A 23,258-nucleotide genomic window follows, 5' to 3' on the forward strand; every position below is an offset into this window, starting at 1 on the left:
GACTTTTTTTTTTTTTTTTACCTTTACCGCCTTCATTTCTGTTTTGGTTTAGGATTCTCTCCGGCCCCCTCCTTTTGCTCTGACAATTCTGGGACCAACGGCCGGCTGCTGTGCGAGCCCGACACGAGGGGACTGTAAGGACACACCTGACAGCTTGGAGAAATCGGGCACGAAGGCAAAAAGTGCAAAAAGTGTCAGCGCCCTGTGCTGGTGGGGAGGGGAAGGTGTAGCATTAGCAGGTGCCTGGAAATCTTTCAGTCACAGCACTGCCTTTAGACATCCCATGCCCACCTACAGGGATTCTAGAAGTCTGCAGAGGCCTGCCTAGAGGGCTACATGCAGTTAGAAATAACATAACTTCTTTCCTTTTTTTTTCTTTTTTTTTTTTTTTTGGCCTCTCTAATAGCTTAGGGTGCTCCCACACCTTCCCCCCCACAGGTGAATGGTCACTTAGTGCTATCATGAATCTTTGAACCGCGCAGCAGTGACCCTAGGGGCTGAAGCATCTCTCTTATAAGGAAAGGATGAGGAAACTGGGGTTGTTCAGCCTTGACTGAGACAGCTGAGCCAGGACCTCATCAGTGTCTACAAGTACCTGAAGTGAGTTGCCAAGGGGATAGAGCCACGCCCTCCTTGGTGGTGCCTGATGCAAAAGCACCACTGGAAGTAATGGCTTTGGCTGCCTTTCCCAGGGTGTGCTGGAGCTTAGGCTGCCCTCCACTGCAGACAGGAGTGTCTTTTGGGAAGGGCCACCACTATATTTTTTATGAAAAAGAAGCTTCAAGGACGTTCAAAGGGAAGGGATCACCTTTGCTCCAAGGCAGAAAGCAAACAGACAAAAGGGCTGTTGTCACCCTTTAGATATAAAGAAAATGTGCCACCAAATTATACTTAAACACCTGGTCCACAGGTTGCCACCCAAGGAATTACTGCATTCCTATGGCTGGAGGTTCTTAAGAGTGGGCTGGACAAGTTATCAAGTCTCTCAGAGTGGGCAAGGGGAATGGCTCAGTGGATGTCCTAAGATCCTGAAAGTCACAATTATATGATTTCATCCTGCACTTTCCCCTATAATTAACACTTTACCTGTTAATTAGAACTGTGTAGGGCTCTGAGATTCTTCTCTTCCTCTTTGATCTCAGTGAACTGCCTTACCAAGTTGGTGGAAGAAGTTGCTGCTTTCTATGTCAGAAAATAATGGGCAATTTTAGAAGCAGCTACAATGAATTTCAGGTGTTGACTACCTTCCCAGAAAAGGCATATATATGGTTTTACAGAATAGGAACAAAATAAGCATTTCCTTTTGCTTTAACTCATTTTGTAGTAGGACATTTGCACACTCTTAGCAGTGTAAGTCTGGCTGTAGTCACCTGAGAAAAATAATCACATGTAAAATTTTAGAAACATGTAAAAAATGCTAGAATAGCTCTTGCACACAAAGAAAGAGTAGATTCAAATATTTTGTTAGGATTGCTGCATAATCCCTGAAGAAGCTATCAAATGGCCTACCAAATGCCTTTTCAGTCCAATGCCAGACTTGAAACTTGCCCTTGTATAGACAGCAGATATTCACCCAGCAAGGAGTAGGCACCAATCCTCTTGGCTTGGTGTCCTTACACTTCAGGTCCCACTGTGAGTAAAGGTGTCCTGGTCTGGGATGTAAAGAGCCCAGATCAATGTTCACCTTGATCATGTGTTGAACACTGTTACAGCAGCTTCTGACTCCTTGCTCCTGGATCTTAGTGATGGAGGGAAGGAACTGGGTACTTGTTTTTCTCTGGTAGAAGAACCATCCTTCCTAGAGCTTTTGTTGATATTTTTGATTTACATAAAAGGTAACTCATGATGCTGGCATGCTGAAGCCCCAGAAAAGGTGGGCTGTTTTACCCAGGACTGGCAGTGCAATCAAAAGCACATGACAAAAGTGATCTGGCAAGAGCAGAGGTATTTCAAACAAATATAAGATTATTAATAACACATTTTCAAAGTGTAGCTTAATTTGCTTCTCACTGTGGTAGATTTTGAGATACTGGCTCACAAATATTTTCACTTTCTTTTCTGTTTTTCGTCAAAAGGGTGACCAAGTGCTTTCCATGTCACAGCAAAGGTGTATGAAAATGAAATGCAGAAGAAATAAGAATTATAAGGATTATAATTACAATACCTTAACTGTAGATCAACTTAAACCAGCAGCTGAGTCAACTTTTCTTTCTTGCTACCTCTTTTAAGTTACAGCCCTACATTAGTTCCACTTTGCAAGTTTTTTTCCAATCTTACATGAAGTATCTTGGCTGTGAGTGAACATTAAATTTTGCATGAGTTTTATACCTAGCAATTCTTTAGAAAATTAAAGTTTCCACTCTTTTTTTATAGGCGTATTTTCTACTTGCCATCATATTTAACTTCTGCTTGGAGGGCATAGAGTCATGCAATCGTTAGATTTATTCTGTTCTCAGGACATTCTCTTGGCCCCTTATCGCCTTTTTGTCTGTTTTATTGTGGATATAAACGAGTGCAACTCCGTGGTATCCTCCCCAAAGCAACGAGCCTTTGCCTAGTGATATAAATATTGTGAGAACACGCCACGAGGTGGCATCCCGGTCCTGTGTCTGCCGCCACCCACCCGCGGTTCCCAGAGCAGCCCCTCCTCTGGAGGTTTCAGACTCAGTTCCCTCCCTAAGCTAACGTTGTGCCCGCTTCATTCCAATGAGGTATATAGAGCAATGAAGGACTTGTATTTGCTGATAAAGCAAATTTCAGGTACAAATGAAGCTTTTATTAAGGCAAATCACTGCATAGTTTCTGACTTGAAATCTGTATATGGAAACTTTACAAGATGTCTTTAAACAGTCTTAATATAACATTAAAAAAAAAAAAAGTCACAAAGTATAATCAGGAGTGTGACTCGGACTCTATCACCTCATCCTGCCTGTGGTATTAATACTATGAGGACACATACCATTAGTGACAAAGAACCTTGTGCCCCTGACACCCCCACAGCCACTCTGTTGGGGTCAGCAACACCTCTGCTTTACACCTGCAGGTTTTGAACTGAAGGTCATGCACAAAGTTTGTGCCAAGGTGAAGAAGGGAACCACAATTTCTGCATCCCAGGTCAGGTTACTGGAGCATCAGCTGCTCAAGGACACAAGATAAGGTCTGGTTTCATTCCCTTCCCTTCTGCACGGATTCACAAGGTTGGTGAGCCATGGGAGCAGTCTGTGCTATAAAATTAGTGCTGTCACCATGGCAGTCAAAGGACACAAACAAGGCAAAGTGTTTATTAAACTGGTGGGGTGGAAGGAAAAACAAACCCAGAAGATGCTTTCAGACACACAATCCTTTTTCCAGGCCTTTTTTTTCCCCCCATCCTATTATCTATTCCAATATTCTTTCTATATAATATTGATGTCATAAAACATAACTGTAAATTTCTTCCCAAGCTACAGATGTAGTTTGTCACAGAAGGTGTTTCACTATGAAACACCTTCTGGACAATAAAAAAAAATATGACAACCTCACTGCACATCCTGCCAAGACTGTTCCTTGGGAACTACAGTTGGAAAATTTACTCTGAATTGTGTTTAGAGAGAAACTATTTTATGCAAGCCAAGGCAGTTTATTTAAGGTAATGTTATTGAAAGGCCAATACAGATTTAATTACCACTCCCAGCTCTTGATAATACTGTCTAACGACCATTTTCCAGCAAGTCCTTTTGTAGGAGCAGTTGCCATGTCTTATTAAGAAGTACTCTGATCATGAAATTATGAAAGCTCTGATCCTTTTAAAAGTCTGAGTTTTTCTCTTGCATGCTGCAAATCTGCTTTCTAGATCCTTGTTATACTGTCTTGTGGCTACAGTCAATCATTACCTTCTGCCTTTCCATGCTTTGTTTCCCATGTGCTCTTTTGAATAATCACACTTCAGTAAACTATATTGACAATGTTATTATGCTGTGCCTAATTTTTGTCTTGCTAGCAGGAAAACAGAGCTGGGAGATTCCAGTTTTCCCCCCAAAGCAGGAAAATAATAACAGACTATAAATTGGTATTACAACACAGGCTCTGGCTGGTGGTGCTGTCTGCTGCATGGAGCTGGGAATAGCAACAACCCAGACAAAGACAAGGCAGCTGGGCTGATGGAGGGTGCCTTTGTGGCTGTCCACCCAAACTGCCCCTGCACCCTTTGCAAGCGATTTTTTACAGAAATTACAACTTTGCATTCCATAACTGGGATAATTTGTATTCTGTAAGCTGCAGTTCTGCACAAGAGATCCAGCAAAATAAATGAAAAAACAGGAATGATCTCCCTGTCTGCTCAGATAAGAAGCCACCTGCCTAATTCTATCAGGATGACGTTTTGCAGTTTGTTCTTTCTCTACTCCAAACCAGGTAGTAACTCTCAGTTTCAGATTTGTTGGGACTGTGGCCCTGGTTCAATCAAAATGGAGCTCCTTGCTGTAGCCTGCAAGGGCTTTCATCCCTCCTACCATACTGCACTCATCTTCCCTTAAGTAACCAGGCTGAAGCGGAGTGTGAAGCACATGAGAAGACAAATATGAGCTCCTCAGCTTCTGTCACCATGACTCCCCTGGCTGCTGCAAGGCTCACAGGGAGCCTCTGTGCACATGGCCCACCCAGTTCTGAAGCGGTCTCTCTTGGGTTTACCATCATGATCCCCCTAAGTGTGTCTTTGGTGAGAAAGGAGTGGCTGGTGGTTCTGCTGTGGATGAAGGCAAAATCCAGGTATCTTAAAGATAAACCAGATATCTTAAAATCTCTTGTACCTACTGTTTATTACAGTTTGCTGATCCTCAAAAAAAAAAAAAAAAAAGCCAAATGTTTAAATGCAATTTAATGATGTCTACTTCTCTTCTGGAAGAGAAGAGATACATTCAAAGGGGCTTTCCTTCCATGTCATCCATTATGCCGTCAGAAATTTAACTCCCTCAGTAGCACCTGGGCTCCAGGAGAGCTACTATCTTCTATTAACCAAAGGCTTATGGTAAAGGATAGAAACTTGAGTTAAAAGCGCTCCCAAGATGATGACTTAGGAACTAGTTTTTCCCCTGGGGTCTGTGGCCTAATTAGACAAGAACAAGGACAAGTATTAATTAACACTATTCCCACTTTACAGGTGAGTTGCCAAGAAGTGATTAACAAATACGTTGTATTTCTCGTGTATTTAAACACTCAAAAAGTAGCTTGACACCCAAAACTTTTAAAAATCAGACAAAAATGCATCCTCTAAAGTTTTGGTCCTGTAGGGGACTTAAAATTGTAAAGAATTTTGTTTATACAAATAATCACACTGAAGAGGAATAGTTCCTCTGTTTACCTCAGAAGTACATCCTTAGTTCCTTTGCAGGACAAGTGCTAAGTCATATTGGTGATGAACTGTAATACTGATTTTGAAAAGCAACAGGGACTGAAAAAGTCACGCATGTCAACAATAGCTAAAAAACTATCTCTAACATGCCTAGTTCTTCTTCACTTTAAAGGAGGAAAAGAGCTTTACAGGAGAAAAAGAGCTTTATTTCCCCTTTTTTTTTCCTCCAGTTTGAACCCCAGGCACAGAAACACTCCACTGCAAAAGCTGGGCATATGGGCAAGCAGGTCTTACATATTTATATTGAATTATTACTTCTCTTTTGTTTTGTTGGTGGCTACTGCTATTGGGCATCCTTGGGTTTTGACGGTCACATCAAAGGAGTGGCTCCGGCGTGAGAACCGGTCAAAGTGAGCCAGATAATTAATGGATTTATTACTGAGGTCGGTTCCCATGATTGTCGGTGGGCAGCAACCACTGCTGTGTCGTAATCCTCATTCTCTTGGTAAGGCACACACTGCCTTAAAAAGGTTTAATGATCCAATAGTGATTTACTAATGGGAATCTTTCTTGTCGGTTTAGCAGGCCTTGAAGGAAGACAGGGTGGCACATGAAGGTCAGTTTTCTGCAGTATCAAGAAATGGCTTTATTTGTTTTGTTTTGAGATTCCTGTTTGGAGCATTTTAATTCACTAAATGCAATAATAAATTGAAGGGTCAAAGTCATTGTAGCAGGGCAGGTATCGGATTCTTGATTACATGAGGAGGGAAGCAGACAGACATTGGCAACAGTAGATTGAGGCTGAAGGTCTGACATAATTATCAGAAAACATTCACTTCAGTTTCTGTGATCAAAAAAATGAAAAAGTGTGGTAAGAGGGACTGAAACAGCCTCATGAAACCTCAGGCTGGCAGCTGATGCTCGCCACCAGCCTCTGCTGGGGTGGCTGCCTGGTTTGCAAAGGTTGCATCCCCTTTCTGCTGGGAAAGGAGGGAGGGGGACAACCAGTGGGACAGCTGCCCAAAAAGAGGGCAGGGGAAGGGAGAGGCAGCAGCTTCGCCTACGCAGAGGGAAGGAGATGCTGTTGGTGCCCAAGGAACCAGAGTCCCCACCACTGCTCCCCCTTGCCACCCCGGTGCCTCTTCAGAAAAACAAACCCCAGAAAAGCCAAGAAAAATAAACTTTCTTCTCCTCCACCAAAATACATTTAGAAAGCAACAGAGAGAGAGAGGGTGGGGAGAAAAACAATGTTATTTTATTTTAGGGCTTGTATAATAAAACCAAGGGCTGTGCTGGCAAGTGACATTAAGAGCTATGTGAACAATCCACACACAACAGACACAACCTTGTCCTGTTAGTCAAGTTGTGAAAGTGTACCTTAAATGTTTAGCTTTTGTTTTAAACTCGTTGAGGGAGGAAGTCCTTTTTCTCAAGAAAATTAAAGTTACTTTTCTCTCTGAGATATGAAAAAAACACAGCACTCTGAGTAAAATGTAAGGGGGAAAAGTGGATGTAGGCCTTTACATAACTACTGTTTTATCTCCTTGGGTTTATATATTGCCTTGTATTCATTTGTTAGATTTTCACTTACCACATAGTAATATCTGTGGGTATTCTTTACAGGTAAAACAGTTTCCTTTACATCTTCCATTGGGACACTGTTTCCTGGAGTGGGTGCAGAGGTCTTGCAGTTCACATAGGCAGTGTTAGAAATTTCCTTGCAACCACAATTTCAGTGTTGCATCAAGGTATTTTTCATCCTGAAAACTTTCTTTGTAGAAGAGAAAAATCCTGAAAATGAACTGAGTGGGAAGCAAAATTCAGGCACTAACTCAGAAGACTTTCCTGTAGAATAAGTAATAGCACTGTTAAAACATTGTCTAAAACAATTAGCTTTTCTTGAATTCAATATTGGCAGTTGTACATCTGTAGAAAAGGAATCTGCCTCTTCAGACCTTGAAAGTAATTCAACCAGACATATTTCATTTTATTTCCCATAATCACTTCCTTTTGCTTCTGGTATTTGAGTATCTAGGGTACAACACTAATTCATGTGTCCCAGATTTACATTGCTACTATGAATGCAGAAAAATATGCCTTTAAAAACAGATTATATTGATGTTATCTTATAATCACCACCACTGCTGAAGTCAGAGCATTAGGAGAACTTCTAAAATTAATGCTAATTGAGGTGTTGACTGGTCTTACTTCTATGGGAGTGATAGATGATAATGCACTATCACCAAATGATTTTGATGCTGTTCTATTGTTTCTTCTGGTGAGACGTCTGATTCTTTGAAAAAATTAGATCAAATGAGAAAATATTATTAAGCTTCAAGTCCTGTATGTACAAAGATGATGCAAGATGGAGAGAAATTCAGTTGCCTGGCCTGACATATACCATGCCTCTTAAGCAACTTGGATTTCCCAGGCATCTGCACAGGACTGGCAGTGGTGACACAGGACACAAGGGAGACCTAACCCCTCCAAAGTGATAGCTGGAGCCAAACTTAGGACACGGCAATCATTTAGACAACTGAATGATGACTAAGTGATTGTGTTTGCACATTCATAGCATTTTACAACTTCCAGTAAAAGCAATTACCAGGATAAAAAAAAAATCAAAACCAAACACACCTTTTCCCAAAAAAGAAAATCATGTGTATTTTACGGAAATTATCTGTCAATTATCTGTGAAAATGTTATTTCATTTATAAATCAGGAAAGGTTTGGTTTACCCTTGAGCGGAGATCTCAACATTTCTAGCACCTGCCTAGTGCTCCTCTGCTTATAATTTCTAGTTATGATCAGATGTGTTGCTGCACTCATTCCTTTGAGATTTGTACACACTAGAGTCTAAGTATTTGCTGTGTAAAATGATGAAGCAGAGAAATAGAGCACAAGTAGAAAGTTCATGGTTGAGTAAAATTAACTTGGGTTCATGCAGTGGCCTCACAGAAATGAAGCTTGGACACATGAAGTTTGCAAACAAAGCTATATCAATTCCTTCATTTTTTCTCGAAGTTGAGCAAAACTACCAGTTCAATCCCTCAGGTCCTCAGTTGTGTGATCTCAGGCTATCTGTGCCCACAGAAGCAGATGAAAAATGAGGCTGGTGACTACAGAGATGGAAAAATCCACCTCACATATCAGTGTTTTCTTATGTTGTATCTTTTGACTTAAAGGGGCTTGTGACCTTTTCCTGTTGTAAAGAAGAGATTCCTCGTTTACAATAGCTCTAAGAATTTGCCAAAATCCATGTTCCAGGTTTATCTCATGGCATCCTGATTGAAGTACCATCTTTCAAAACAGCTGCAAACATTTTGAAGGTTCACAGTAAGGAGGCAGCAGCATAAACTGGCACCTCCTGGCAGTTATTCAGGCCGAGGTAGTCACAGATGATTATTTTACTTTAAATATATGCATTCAGCCCTTGGCCACAATAGCCGGCTTTTCTTCTAGGCAATACCTAATGCCAGATTTCCTCCACCTGCAATCACAGCAAAGGGAGGACAGGCAGCACTGCCTCTCAGTTGCCTGTCTCCTCTCTAGGGTAATAATCTTCTCTCAGCAGCCTAAGTGCTTTTTATTTGCATTGCTGAGGGCTAAGGTTTCAAGCCTGCTAATGCTGAGTGACAGAATTGGTTTTTAGTTTTTTCCTTTTAAGAAAAACATTCTAGGAAATTGCATAACCTACTTTGATCCTCCTGATAATTGGAATTTAAAGTTGTAAACCCACCCATTGAAAAGTTAGTCAAAGCCAACTGCTAACTGTTGAACAAGCAGGCTGACTTGTGTTCTTGTAGTATGTGCCATGATCTACTCTTAAATTATATAAATTACTATTACTATTCTTCATCCATTCCTCATTGAATGCACAATAAAGATAGAAAGGGCTGAAGTAAGGTTGCACGTGCACAGCCTAACTTTTGCAGCTTGGTGATGCCAAGGAAACAGCTTTCCCTTACTCTTTTAAAAACTGCATAGATGCCTTCAGCTCTGACCTGTTAGCACAGCTACAGCCAAAGCCACCAGAAGCTATTACCCTCTCATGCCTTTCCAACAGCACATGTGAAATACGTGTCTTTGTCGTTAAAATCTCACTTGGAAAATCTTCATCCACTCTCAGAGAGGTAACATTCCCAACAGCCTAGGAATAAGCAGGCATGAAGGATGAGCTCCTCATGTCCTCTAGGTGATTTGATTCAAACCAAACCAAATCAGAAGACAACACAACAAGAAATAGTGGAGAACAAAAGCCAACACAACAAGCAATAGAGGACGCATCAGTCACTCATGGATTTGGCCTGTTTTTTGAAAGTGAAAATGGGATAGGCACAAACAAGCTGCACAAATCTATCAGTGTTGTGTACCTAATCAGTGTCTTTTCAAACTGCCTTTTTTTAGAACAAGGCAGAATATTGCATTTTGGGAAAAAAAATGATGTTTTGAGGTACATCAATTAGATTGAAGTGGTGGATTAGGTGGGACCAAGTCAGTGGGTGCCTATTTTTAAGGTGATACATGCCTCAGAGACCTCCTACTAGGCTCTTTGGGGGCAAGTTAATGGTTAATAGCTTACTGTGAAGTAGGGCTGCAACCTGCTCTTTCATGCAAATAAACCCCACTTTTTATCTACCAGCCATTAATGCCCTCTTTTTTCTTGAAAATACACATTTAGAAAGTGAATGATCCCTCATCCGTACGCTGCTAAATATGCCGGAACAGCAGCACAGTATTTCTGTCCTTAACAAAAAAACAAGTCGTATTCTCCCCAAACAACACTATTTCAAAGAATATCAAGGTTGATTAACAGTGTAGGGGTTACAAGACTTCTTCCCGCCCTTTTGCCCATTTTTTCAGGTGAATGACAACCCCTCCTCGCTAAAGTGCCAGAGACCAGCTAATTGAGGCAAGGATGAGTTCCAGGTTTAATATTTGGGAGAAAGGATGATACGGGAGTGAGCCACTGAGGCTGCTAAGGCTTTTGATGACAGGTGAAGTGTCTGTCTGGCTGTGGTGTCATCCCCTTTTTCTGTGCCTCAGTCTTGCCGGCTGTTATTTCAGCATTCAGATATGGAAGACTGTGTCCTCATCCTTATAAAGAGAGCTTTCCATACTTTCCACAGAGGGGCTTCGCAGGTCTGATGGAACAATAGCAAACTCTTACCTCAGTGAGAACTGTCAAATTAGAAGACCAGAACTTGTAAAAACGACCTCCTCTCATTCCATATATTTATGGATTTTTTTATTATGTCATTGGGTTAACACTTTCACCTTCTAAACCCTATGGAAAGCTGAACCTAAAAACCTCAATGATTTTTGGGGCTCTCCAGGACGAACAGATATGCTTGCATCATTAAGCATACCATCAATGCAGAGCCAGTGAAAACCAATGCTGCTTTGCTGTTTTTCCCTGCCTATTCCAGAGCACGCTGGAGAAGGTGGGTTTCCTGGCTGAGCAAGGGGAGCAGAAGAGTACAGAGCAGCCAACAGGCTTGTTATCAGGGGCAGAAAACAACTCTGAGTCCACAAGTATTCTTCAAAAGCAAACAAATACTGCAACAGATCATCCATAAAACGCAGTCAAAAAGGACTTCATTTAATTAGTGATATGTAAAGACTTTTGCATAGAAAAAAGGTTAACAAAGTAATGCATAAAAGACCGACTAGGTACAGTATTTTTAAAACAAATATTTTAAAGTATATTTTGCATAATGTTTAACATTTTCAATGCTTATTGCTTTCTCCACACAGCAGAGAAATCAAGTGCATAATAATACATGCTGTGTTTTATTTTTATTTTCTTTTTTTTTTTACATAAAATCTCTAGTTCTTGACCGGTTGTATTAAAATACTTAGGTTATTTTAAGTCACTGTAATAAAAAATGAAAGCAAACCATTTTATGCAGCACTAGTTATCTGGGTATTGACAAAATAATTTACTCACATCCCATTAATACATTCATTTTGGTTTGGAATCAAACCCACATTACAATGTTGGCATGTTAATAGCCAATTTAAAAGTCGTCCCTACCATAACTTCATTCATACCCAGAGTGATCATTCTCCCAGAAGTTGATAGTGAAAAGAAGAGGGATTTTGCACTGAATTGGCTTTGGACAGTGAATGTCCAAATACAGCTAAATAAGTTAAGTTGAACTCTTACAACACTGAATCTCTTGTATTGGTATGAATCAACTCCATCCAAGTGTGCACACTTTCAATATGTGGCTACTTCTGGGTGCATGACAAATTCACTGTTTGTGCAGATAGAAGCTAGCACCAAGTTTAAGCCATAAAAATGGGTGCCTCAGGGCTCACAGGCAATGCTGAAACATTCATTAATCCCAGCACTGATAAGATAATTGCTTTTGCCAATGCTATGCTAGACGTCACAATCTGGCAAGTCTGTACAAAGAAAGTGAACTAAGCGAGAACTAGGCCTGTCAAACTAAACATTCTTCCTCGGCAATCTTTTGGCTAAAAAAACCTCTCTCCTTCAAGAGCATGATCTGCCCCGGAAAAGTATCCTAGTTCTGGAGCTGAACGCAGAATTTCACCTCTCTCCCATACCATATCCATACCTGTGCAATGTTATTTGTTTTAGCAGAACACACACACACATATATATATTTATTTATTATTTTTTCAATGTCAGGCACTTATGGAACTGGAACTCCTTTTCTAGCCTGGGGAGACTTGGTAGATGCAATCCCTCACCCCTCTGCCAAACAAGGATGCATAGCTGGAGAACTATTAGTTCTAATGTCTACGTATTTCTACGTATGTTGCAGGGAACCTCTACATGCCGATATGGTCACACTGATATGAAAGCCATTGCTGTTCCCTCAGGGTGCCTCCAGCAAGACAAAACGGAGAAGAACAAGGTGCCTCCCCATGTCGGACACCGGCAGTGAGGATGGATAATAGCGCCGTTCCTCGCTGGGCTGGCCGGCACCGCTCAGGCCCTTCGGGTGAGGGCGGAGCAGGGAGGTCACGGCGAGTGCCGAGGCTGGGGCTGGGTGCGGGGATGGCGGGCTCGTGGGTGTGAGCACATGCACGTGTGCTGACAGGGAGAGGAGGGAGCTGCAGTGGGAAGAGGTGTGTGTGGCCAGGGCAGGGGGGGACTTAAAAGGCTCCAACTTCAGTCCCCCAGGGTCGGTAGGGTTTCGTGCCGCCGCCGGTGCCAGCCTGCTGAGGGCTGGCAGTGGCTGACACGGCCAGCGGAGGGGTGATGGCGGTGGCCGCGGCCACGGCGGCGGCGGCCGCGCTGGGGGGGAGCATGGGGAAGGTGCCGGTGAAGGAGAGGGGGAAGCTCTGGGCTGCAGCTGTGGCCGCTGCTGCCGCGGCGTGAACAGTGGCCGACAGGGACAAGAGGGAGGTAGAGAGAGGAGGGACACAGGGAGCGATGCTGCCAGCCGAGGGGACTCTGAGGGCGGCATCGGCGTGGGCGAAGGTGGCCGTGAGCAGGGCGGAGCCGTGAGGGGGCACGTCCGAGGAGAGTCTGCAAGGGGCGGCGTCGGAGGCGTGGAGTCCATTCGGCTGCAGCAGAGCGGCCGGCAGGTGGTGGAAGGCGGCTGCCCAGTGGTGAGGGTGCAAGGGGTGGTGGTGGTGGTGGACCATGGAGGAGGTCATGGCAGCAGCTTCCCTCTGAGAGGCGCAGGTGCTCAGGTGGGACACGAGTCTAACGCGCAGCGGGTCGGATGTGTCGAGACCTTCCACCGAAGTCAGGTACCTCGCGACTTCTGTCAAGCACTCCCGGAAGCCGATGCTCATGAAATCCATGGCCAGGGAATGGGCGTCAAAATAACCTGCAAGGGGAGGGCAAAATACGTGTTGAATGTGGAACTGGCCAACCCAGTCCTGGCTCAGCCACCGCATTTCCCGTTTGCCATTTGTGGGTTAAGATGTGCAACAGAAGTTTGTTCTCTGGTCTGTAAATGATCTCTGTGACCATCCCTGTAATGTAATAGGCTGCAGTTGTTTATGCAGACAATATACGAATGAAAAGAAGTATGTCCATAAGACACTTAAAACATGATGCCTCTCCTGAAATTCCTCAGCAAGCTGCTGCAGTGCAGTGTTGATCCCGTACGTGTGAATGAGATGGCTATCCACACAAAGAAACAGGCTGGAGATCAGAGAGCTTGCATGTACTACCCTGCCTTTTCTTCCCTACACTGGCATTCATCCTAATGCTTTCAAACTATTTCTTGACATTGTGAGATAGTTGTCGTAGCTGCTGCCGGGGTCCCATCTACTTCACAGAGTCATTAAGACAATATGACATACGGTGTTGCTTAACTACAAACAAAAAACATCTTGTGATGACTCTGCACACACACAATAAAAAGCTTTACTGAGAAAACGTTTTATGTAATGCCATCGCTAATTTGGAGATGGAAGACTGACAGTCATATGGCCCATGAGGTATTTCAACAAACAGCAACTGGAGCTACATAGGCTTGGGACAAAAAAGCATTTGAAAAAAAAAGTTTTATTAAATGCACATGAAAAGATACTCCCTTTCTAAAAGGGTTGAGCATAAAATCTTGCGTTTAACTTGCAGCTCTTCAACCACAAAAACCCATTCCACTTTTTGGAATTTTCCTATTTTAGTTTAAATGTTGTCTCCTTGGGGGAATAATATCCTATCCACACCCAAGTTGGCACAGTGTTTTTCCTCTCACTTTCAATGAAAATTTTTAGGTATGCACGACTGTGATGTGTGTCAGTATATAAAGATCAAGTGCCCCTCTTATGGTGGAACGTGACATCAATGCCTTGTACTCTGTCATGAAATAATCTTGGCCTTTCTGAAAAATGCTGGCACTTCAGATGGCTTTTTTCATTTTAATCAGTTTTCAGGCTAGAAAGAAGTGCTTCCAACACTGCATGCCCACATTATAGAATTAACTCAGGCACATTTATCCATGTTGCTCCAAATCCCCTGCCCACTATACACTCCATCTTGCCAAATCACGACGATGCTTTTGCTGCAAGTCTACTTGCTCATCTGAACCTGAGTGAAACTCTGGCTCAGCCAGCAGATCAACGAGCATGAGGAGTTGCGGACTCCTGTCCACAAGTGCTGACTCCTCACAGCTCTCTTCCTGCCGGGTTCACTGCAAACCAAAGGTTTGAGTGAACTCCTGAGAAACAAAGGCCAGGCATGCCAGCAGCAGTGAGATAGCAGGGCACCTTCTCGGGTGCCAGTCAGCCTGGCATGGGGACTGCTTCTGTGCCGGAGGCTCCAGGACCTCCAGCAGCTTCAGAGGGGCTGACGCACAGCCAGAACCACTTCCCAGCCCTGGCCACGAGTCAGCCAGCTTGGGAGTCCTGAGAGCACTCAGCTCAAGCCAGGGCTTCCCAGCCTCCCTCTCTCCAAACTGGAAGAGATGTGGGGGATGTGGTTGTCACCAGCTTCCCCTGAGTCTGAGCTGCTGGCTCTGTGACAAGCCATCCCAAAGCCCTGGTGATCCTGGCTCCCTTTCAGTCTCCTATGGTGGCCGAGGCATGAAAACAGAGGCTAGATGAGATCTGGGACTCCCAGGCTCCATTATATTTTGATGGTTATCTTTTCCCGGTTTCTCCTTCTCCAGCTTCCCCCTTCTGAGAGAGACTTTAAAATGTTGTTTCTCATTTCTTTCCCAACCCACAAATATCCTCCACCATGTGCACAGGCCAGTGTTTTGTAGTGAACAGGAACTCTTGGTTTTACCTCATCTGTCCTGGTAACCCACCTGTGCTGCACACAGGTCACTTAAACTACATGAACCCATGCACTGACCCAGGTGTCACTCAAGATAAATTTGAAGTGAAGCTTCAATAATACACACTGAGTTCTCTGCAAGCAACTCACTGTTGACTTGCACCATCAGCAAAAAAGCTCTGGCCTTAGGCCAAAATAATAGCTCAATGTGAACAGGAGACTGTCCACAGAACTGTCCACACCTGCATCAGGGTGGCGGAAACACAGAGTCTGCACAGGACCTGAGAGGCATCTGCCTGCCTGCCCAGGCAGCTCTGAAAAGCAGAGAAGGGGCAGAAGCAGTGCTGGGTTTCTTTCCTGCAGTGCCCATCTCAGGATCAGTGTGCTGAGCAGTGGCCAAGCCCATCCTGACTTGCCAAGTCCCACCTATTCCCCATCATGGATGTCCTCCTTTCTGTGTGAGGAAGAGGACAGTCCTCAATGCAGGGCAGCATATGGGTATCAGGACCCATTTCTCCTTTCTGTAGTAATAAGCGTTTGCCCCTGGTAAAAATTATAAACTCATTTTTTTTCTGGTACAGAAAAACTCCTCTGGCTTACAAGATGAATTACAAAGAGCGAAATAAATGCAAATAAAACAAATATCTACTTTAAAAATTCTCTAAGAAATTATATTTAAAACTGTTAGTTAGATTGCAAAGTAAAGCATTAAGCAAGCAGGAAATGCAGGCTTAAACTTTGCCCAGTACTCATTCTCAAACCTCTTTTTCTTTCAGTTTCTTAATCTGTGCAGTGAGATTACTCTTATCTCTAGGACAGAAGGAGCAGATAAAGTTGTAGTATTTGTGAAGCAATCAGGTATTATTGTGATGGGCCACCCATTATGGATCATGGTGTGAAAGGCAGTTGCAGAAATAAGCCTGCATTGCCTCTCCCCGCACAACACTTCATCCTTTCCCGCACTGCCACAGCTATGCTGGTGTCAGCTGGGGCAGGAGAGACATGGAGCAGAGACCAACCAAGTAAGAGAAAGACTGCAAGACCTGGGACTGCTAGCAACATCCAGTTTGTCCAGTTGGAGCCAGAGGCTGGGCTCCACCAATATGTCTCTCTGCCCCACAGCTCCCATCCCAGGCATTTCATCCCCTGCCCCACTTGGCCACCTGACCTGACCCATTTATAAAAAAATCCCCTGCATACTTTTTTGGGGCGGGTAAGCCAGGGAAGGAAGCGTCCTGATAAATGAGGTCTCCATTTGTGTTCACCTCCTGTTGGTGCAAACATTGGAGGGGTGGGAGCTGCTGCAGCTCTTCAGAGGAACAATATGCAGTGTGACGTGGGGGTCAGGCTGAAATAGCTGAGCCACATGTCGTGTGGGGAGGATGAAGCGAAACAGCCACCACTCCCCTCCGCAGCCAAGCACTGTGTGCTCCATGCACCGAGGGAGAAAGAGCTTGTGGAACACCAGCACACAGCCACACACTCAGAGAAGGCACCATCACTCGGACACGCAGAGGATCCAAATCACCTGAATACAGACTGCACGACCGTGATCAATTCTGGAGTTCCATAACTTTCAAGAGAGTATCTTTAGCAACTACAGTGCTTTCTCAAAGAATTTTTACATATATATATGTTAAACTTCTTTTAACATTTTGTACATTTTCTGAGGAATCAAGAGACATGTCTGTTACCTGATGGGCAATAAAACTCCTTTCATCTCTTTATCAAAGAAGTTACCCAGAAATTTCAAGCTTAAATGGACTACTAGAAAAAACTCCTTAATGCCTAGAAAAAAGGTGTGTCAGCTTGGTGTTAATTTTCACAAACAACAGAACACCAGCCTTTAACGTGCTTTTCTATAGCCATCTGCTGTTAGGCATGCACTTATTCTGAGCTGAGTTTTTAATTGCTGCAAGGTACGGAGAGGAGCATAATTCAGTCATGCACTAAAAACTTTGGTCAAAAAAAATGTAAGAGAGAGAAGGCAGCAGTTTCTTTTCTAGCCTTTACCTATATGGCACAGTGGGTGAGTGAAGAATCAGCTGGTTTCCATTACAACAATTCAAAGCATGATCACGGTTGATGGCACAGGACGTGGGACCATGCTTATGGAATGCCAGCAAGTTTTTCACTCCAAATAAGTTCCAAAATCATGACTACACAGAACACCTCGTGGGTGGCTGAAACCATTTGGCCTCCAGCCTTGGGACTGTCAGCTTGCACAAGCGAGGTACGCTTGACTCCCAGCGCTCAGCTGATCTAATGGGTCAGCGAGTGCAGCCACTGCGTCATGCCAGCACCCATTAACAGGGAGCTATGCCAGCCTCTGACACACAAATATAGCATAGAAATGTGAGTGCAGAGAGCATTGCCTGCCTACCCACTTTATCAGATACCTGGAGCTGCACAGAGCAAGACTGGGTTTTGTTCTGGTGAATGAGATGGTCTAACCTGGAACTCAAAAGTCTTTCCAGAACAAAGAAAATATTTAAACATAAAGTTCTTCTCTGTTCGCTTCCTTCGGTATAGCAGCTCAATAATGAGGTTTAGCATCAGGTTTTATGCTCCACAATTGTTGCCACAAACCTCCTGTTTATGTTTGGTGTTTGTGTATTTGTTTTGTCTCCCTGCACAGATTTCAGTGCTCTTTGGAAACCCCAAACAAATCTCTGACTGGGCTGCCTGTGAATGAAGCCTTTACTCCCACAGTGTTATGAAAGCAAACACAAGCCCAGGGTCAAGTGCTTCTTTTGTCCCAGTAGCTCTTTCCCACGAGTTCAGCCCTGCCATTAGCATTGATTTCCACTCCTTTAATCTGGAAACGCCTATCACAGCTCCTCAAAGCACTTTTTTGATGAGATTTTCCTCAAAAAAATTGTTGGCTCCTTACCTTTCCCTCCTGTTGCCTGCAGCATCTTCAGATGATCCACTGTCATTTGCAGTATTTCCGCTTTTTCTAATTTGGCAGATCCCTTTGAGATAAGAGACACATATAAATAAAGGCTTACGAGTACTAGAAACTTCAATTTGATATACTTTCCACTGAGCTCAGCTTTATGGTTTCAATTTCCCCTATCATTAGGACATTCTCTGCTTAATTCTTTCATAAGCATCTGCTTCCCAGACTTGGTCCAAGGACTAATACCATCTCCCTAATTTCCCTTTATTAGTGCTATACCTCAGCACAGCTCTGGCCTTAAAGGTAGTGTAGAGATGACATCTTCAAGAAATGAGAGAAATACGTAACTTTCTGGACTTCCTTTTGATCAATAAATGCAAGTGGAGAGCTGGCAGGAGGGGTGTGTGGCCACAGATGAGGACCTTGCTGCAATGTTACTTTTTGTGCTATTACCGGTAGGTGTCCCTGCGGACACACACCCAGCACTGTCCCTCTCTTCGTGGCCTGTTAATTTGCAATGTGTCATTTGGTTGTTGAATATTCCATTCTCATTTTTTGACTGAAAAAACTGCTACACAGCCCACAGAATTTTAAGTTAGTGAGAGGCCTACTTTGCAAAGACTAAATACTGTGAAAGAGTGTAGCTCCTCTGTCAGTAAAAACCTTTTCTGACACTAAGAGTATCTCACAAGAGATACTGGAAAAGTACAAAATAGAACTCAAAAGGTAGTATTGATATATCAATGTATAAACAAAACTATTTTGCATGGTAGCATTCTCTTGGATATCTGGAACACACCCAGACAACACAAATGTTATTCCAGTTCAAGAGATCATCCCTTGGCATCAGTTAAAATCAGGGCCATGCAAGCTGCAGCCACCAGCAGATCACATCCTGCCAGCCAATTTTTTTCTCTTATTTATCATCTGGGCCACCTCACTGTCTCGGCCAGCTTCACCCAGGTTGCACATTTTTGAGTTGGGCAAAGCTTACCCGGCGCTATGCAGCCGTGCTTCAGAGCACTCATCTCTGCCACACTCGGGAGTAGCACAGTGACTTGGGAGGGAGGGAGGCGGAAGCGAAACTAAACCTCCAGCTTGGAAACTCCAGTGAGCTGAATGTCAAGGAGCTGGGCAAGGACTGATGACTTTGTCCTTGGCATATTGCGGGGAAATGGTGGGACTTTCTGATTCAAATACAGCACATGCTCATTTTTATGGCAGTGCCTTTTTTTCAATCGGCTTATTGCTTTCAAAGTAGCAAGGCTGATGTGCGTGTGAATTTTTGGTCAGAATTCCCCGTTTTACATGCAGCTACATCCTGTAGCTTTCTCAGACTTCATCTTTTCCACAGACACAGTACAAGCCGTCTCAGTGAGAGTGACTAATAGCTAAAAACTGCATGGTGCTGGGTAATTTCCAAAGGCTCTGTAGGACTTGTTTTATAATGTTTGTGGTTTTCAAGAAATAAACAATAAAATGGGACAAACAACTGTTGTCTCTTGCCCCTGTTTATCTAGCTGAAAATATCCCTGTCACTGTTTTGCCAGAACCAACGGAAGGGCACAGTGACAACTACCAGTTACTAAAAATCATATTGCAGGTGACACAAGTGATGCTCTCAACCAATACTTCAAATTTATTTTTTCCAGTCAGCTTTTGCTCAGGCCAGGGATGAAATAGGCCTAACAGAGTGCGGTGTTTGCCACGTAGTTACCACTTACATTCAACACCTCCTAATCTTGCGCTCAGATTTTACTTTCTTTACTTTATTACAAAGAAGTCAGGTTATTTATTTTCAGATGTTTCATTTTTATTGAAACATAGTGTCAGTTGCACACATCCATCAGTCTTCAGACACTTCTAGCAGTCCAAAAAATAAAATTCAAGATATGGAAAAAAATTATTTGAATGGAAAACCAAAATGCATTTTTTTTCTTTTTAATGAAACATTGTATTCTAATCTCTTGGTCTGTAATTTCATGACCAAGGAGCTGAGCCAAAGTTAACTGGATTCTTTCAGACTTCCTACTAAATACTTTCTCACCAAAAGTCTGACTATATCACTGACTTCACTAGCTGAAAAACACGGGCCTATTCCAACTCCTAATGCACTGGTTCTAAAGAGTAATCTTAAAACATGAATAATCCAGACTGTCTGCTCCCTTTTCAGGAAACTGGACTGATTTCGCTTGCAACAGAAAGTATAGATTTGAAAAAAAAAAGGTCTGTTAAAATAGCAGCAAAGTAAATTATATATAAAGATTTAGACAGAAAGCTAATTTACATACAGGTTTGGGGAGTTGTGTTGGATTTGTGTATTTTTATTTTTTTTTTTAATCTGGAGTAAAGCACATTTTTAACAAAACCACTACTGGAATTCATCGAAAGAACAGAGGCAACATGAACACAGTTACCCTTAAGGGAAAAACAAGCCAAAGAATGGAAATGTTTTTCAGCCTTATAATGAATTATGTTTCTAATAGTTTTGCCACAACAAAGCATTTTATTGAAATGCCTGCTTTGTGCCAGATCAGGACACATACAGTATTATTTTAATGAGATTTACAAGAGAACTAACATTGCCAGATGAGATACCGAATTTATATTAAAAAAAAAAAAAAGCTTACTTGTTTTTCAAAAGCAGTTGGCACAAGCCGCCTCAGCTCTGATAAACTGTTATTTATACGATCACGGCGCCTTTTCTCTATAATCTATTCTCAAAAAAACAAAACACATTAAGTTTATAAAAATGAAGGGCAAAATCACAGCATATATGCAAATTGTCAAATGCAAAAATAATTAAATGAAACATACCCCTCTTCTTTTCTTTCTGGCCATGATCTGAGATGTTGTTGTTGGGGAATTTGATCGAATGACAGAACTATTACTTTGCCTGTTAAACAATAAAAGTACATCAGGTATTGCACAACTTGACACGGCTCTTTGAAGACACGTTAGGTCACTATATTATGTATGCATAGTCCCTCTAATGCCATTTTCAATGCTTTTGCGATGTGCCTTGCATTGCACAGTGTTTTTGAAGACAGCAATGCATTTCAGTTTTGACTGCCCCAGCATACATTTTGAATTGATATTTTGAATTTTCCAGCACTCTGTAGGAAATAAAGTCCTTTTCTGTAGACAGTTCACTATCCAGCGCAGATTTCATTTTCTTTGCATATAAAGTCCTGCCTACCAAGCAGAGGCTGAAAAACCAGGCCCAAATCCACATGAACCATCTCTATATGGCAACAGCAGTGGTGAGTGGACATAGCCAATGACACAACCTCTGTCAGGCCTGCCGGGTTTTGACGTTGCTGCCCATTGCTACACAGTCAGTAGATAGTCAAGTACGATGCCAGGTGCCCAGCCTGGCTCTGTTGCATTGTCCAGAAGCAGAATATAAAATCTGCTTTTAAAACTATACTACCCACGAGTACAAAGTTGCTCTTATTTCATCATGAGCATGCGGGGGGGAAAAAAAACCCAAACAAACAGTATCCTTTAATACTCATTTAGCCACGGATGAGGACGAGATAGATCTCTGGTGCATGAACTTCTAAACTGGCAGGAGGAGCCCTGAAGCCCCTCAGCGTCCCCGCAGCGCGCCCAGCCCGACCCTCCCTGGGCAAACACCACTTGCTCGCCCTCGGCTCGCACGGCGGGTTTGCTGAAGTTCAGCTGCTGAAGATCCCTGCTTACTTTCCACGGCTCATTTCCCACTGGCGCCGGTTCCCTTAGGTTGTTCGGCATGATCAGGAGCGATTTTGGAAAAGGTCTGATTGCAAATGGCAAATTAAGCGGAGCTAATGAACCGTAGCCCTGTGGCTCACACAGCTACTGGAGTGCTGCGAGTAATTTCGAGGCTCGCGCAGTCCAAGCGCGGGGCTAATTTTTGGTGGGCTATGTGCGAGCTGCCAGCTGACCTGGAGGGGGACATAACACCTCTGACCTCGGGAGGCCGCCGCCCCCCCACCCCCATCCCAAGGGGGTGTCCGGGTCTCCCCCTCGCCCTGCACCATCTCGGGGCGCACCCCGGCCCGCGCCCCCGACGGTGCCCCACTTACCCCGAGTAATTGTTCTCGCTACCCACGTCTATAGTCTCATCCATATCGCTGTCTGAGGTAGTTTCCTCGCAAGGTCGCTTCATCGTGTGCACGGCGCAAAGATAAATAAATCCGGGGTAGGGGGTGGGGGTGCTCCGGGCACGGTACAGCTCGGAACACCACGACTCGGCGCCGCCAGCAGAGCAAACCCTCTCTGAGGCGCTTTCCCACGCCGCGGCACAGCCTCAAGCCCGACGGCCCGCCCCCGGCAAGGCCCGCCCTGCCGAGGGTGACGGGCGGGGGCCGCCCACCGCCGGGGCGCGGAGGCGTGCGGAGGAGCGGGCGGTCCCCCGCCTGCCTCCGCTCTCGGCTCACGGCAGGCGGGGAGCGGAGCCGGCACGGGGCCGGGGAGGGAGGGGTACGGGGTTCCGAGCATCCTCAGAGCTCGCCCGGCGGGGAGAAGGAGCAGTACTGGATTCCCAGCCCTCCGATGCTGCCGGAAAAAGAAGGGTGGCCGGTGTCGCCCCGCTGTCCATCTCTCACCGGGCATTTGGGACGATCTTGCTCCCCTCCACCAGTAGCACACGAGCCGGATCAGCCCCCTGCCCAGTGCTCGAGAGTCCCGGGCGGTGGCAGCAGCCCCAGTCGCCTTTCTTGCGGTGCCGCGAGTTGTGTTATCGGGCACACGAGAGTGCGTTGGAGAGTTGTGTATGTCCCGGGAAATGTACTAATTTCTCGGCCGGGCGCGCGTCCCTGGCCGCCCCGTCCCGCTGGGCTCCACGGGCGCGCCGAGGGCTAAGCGGGCGCTTGCAGGGCCGGGAGCCAAGCACTGCGATAATCCCTGCTGGGAACGACTTGGGAGGAAGTTTAGCGTCTCGCTTACCGGAGGATCTGCAGCAGGCGGGTTTTATTTTGCTTTTGTTTGGGATTTCCCCACCCCGTTTGTTTGTGTTTTCAAATTCCGGATTCCTGACAAAATACATTCGGAGTGGTATGTTCTCCGCAGAAATTTAATCTTTTAACTGCGGTGACTGCCCCTGTCTGCCTGTTCCCCCCTCCATCCCCTTTGCCACCTTCCTAGGAACGTTTTTCTCCCGCCCCTGCTGTCGGATGCTGGCCGAGAGAGGCCGGGACGGGGAGGGGAGGGTTCGACACCAGCTTGCACACCTCTGCCGTATCCTGGCTCTCGGCGGCACACGGACCCGCGGTCGCTCAGCAGCCCGGAGGACTTGAAGGCTACTGGGGAGGGGGCTGCCCTTGCTA

The 23,258-nt window shown here is 44.5% G+C and overlaps 1 protein-coding gene across 1 annotated transcript; it reads right to left on the reverse strand.

Annotated features, from left to right (window-relative positions):
* Positions 1-10,560: 10,560 nt before the first annotated feature.
* Positions 10,561-22,256, reverse strand: HEY2 (hes related family bHLH transcription factor with YRPW motif 2). Its single transcript, XM_059842174.1, has 5 exons — positions 22,017-22,256; positions 20,764-20,842; positions 20,577-20,660; positions 17,938-18,019; positions 10,561-13,143 (listed from the first exon to the last, which is right to left on the reverse strand). Exons 1-5 carry the CDS (start codon positions 22,097-22,099, stop codon positions 12,461-12,463), a joined length of 1,011 nt encoding a protein of 336 aa, XP_059698157.1. The 5' UTR covers positions 22,100-22,256; the 3' UTR covers positions 10,561-12,460.
* Between the last annotated feature and the right edge of the window lie 1,002 nt (positions 22,257-23,258).

This window comes from Haemorhous mexicanus, chromosome 3 (assembly GCF_027477595.1).
Source record: "Haemorhous mexicanus isolate bHaeMex1 chromosome 3, bHaeMex1.pri, whole genome shotgun sequence".
NCBI lineage: Eukaryota > Metazoa > Chordata > Aves > Passeriformes > Fringillidae > Haemorhous > Haemorhous mexicanus.

Excerpts from the sequence above, each read along its gene's own strand:
- HEY2 (XM_059842174.1), bottom strand. The coding sequence starts at position 22,099 with ATGAAGCGACCTTGCGAGGAAACTACCTCAGACAGCGATATGGATGAG. Across the intron at positions 18,020-20,576 it reads CAACTGCTTTTGAAAAACAA|GGATCTGCCAAATTAGAAAA; the intron begins GTAAGCTTTTTT and ends CTTATCTCAAAG. Across the intron at positions 13,144-17,937 it reads GCAGGCAACAGGAGGGAAAG|GTTATTTTGACGCCCATTCC; the intron begins GTAAGGAGCCAA and ends CTCCCCTTGCAG.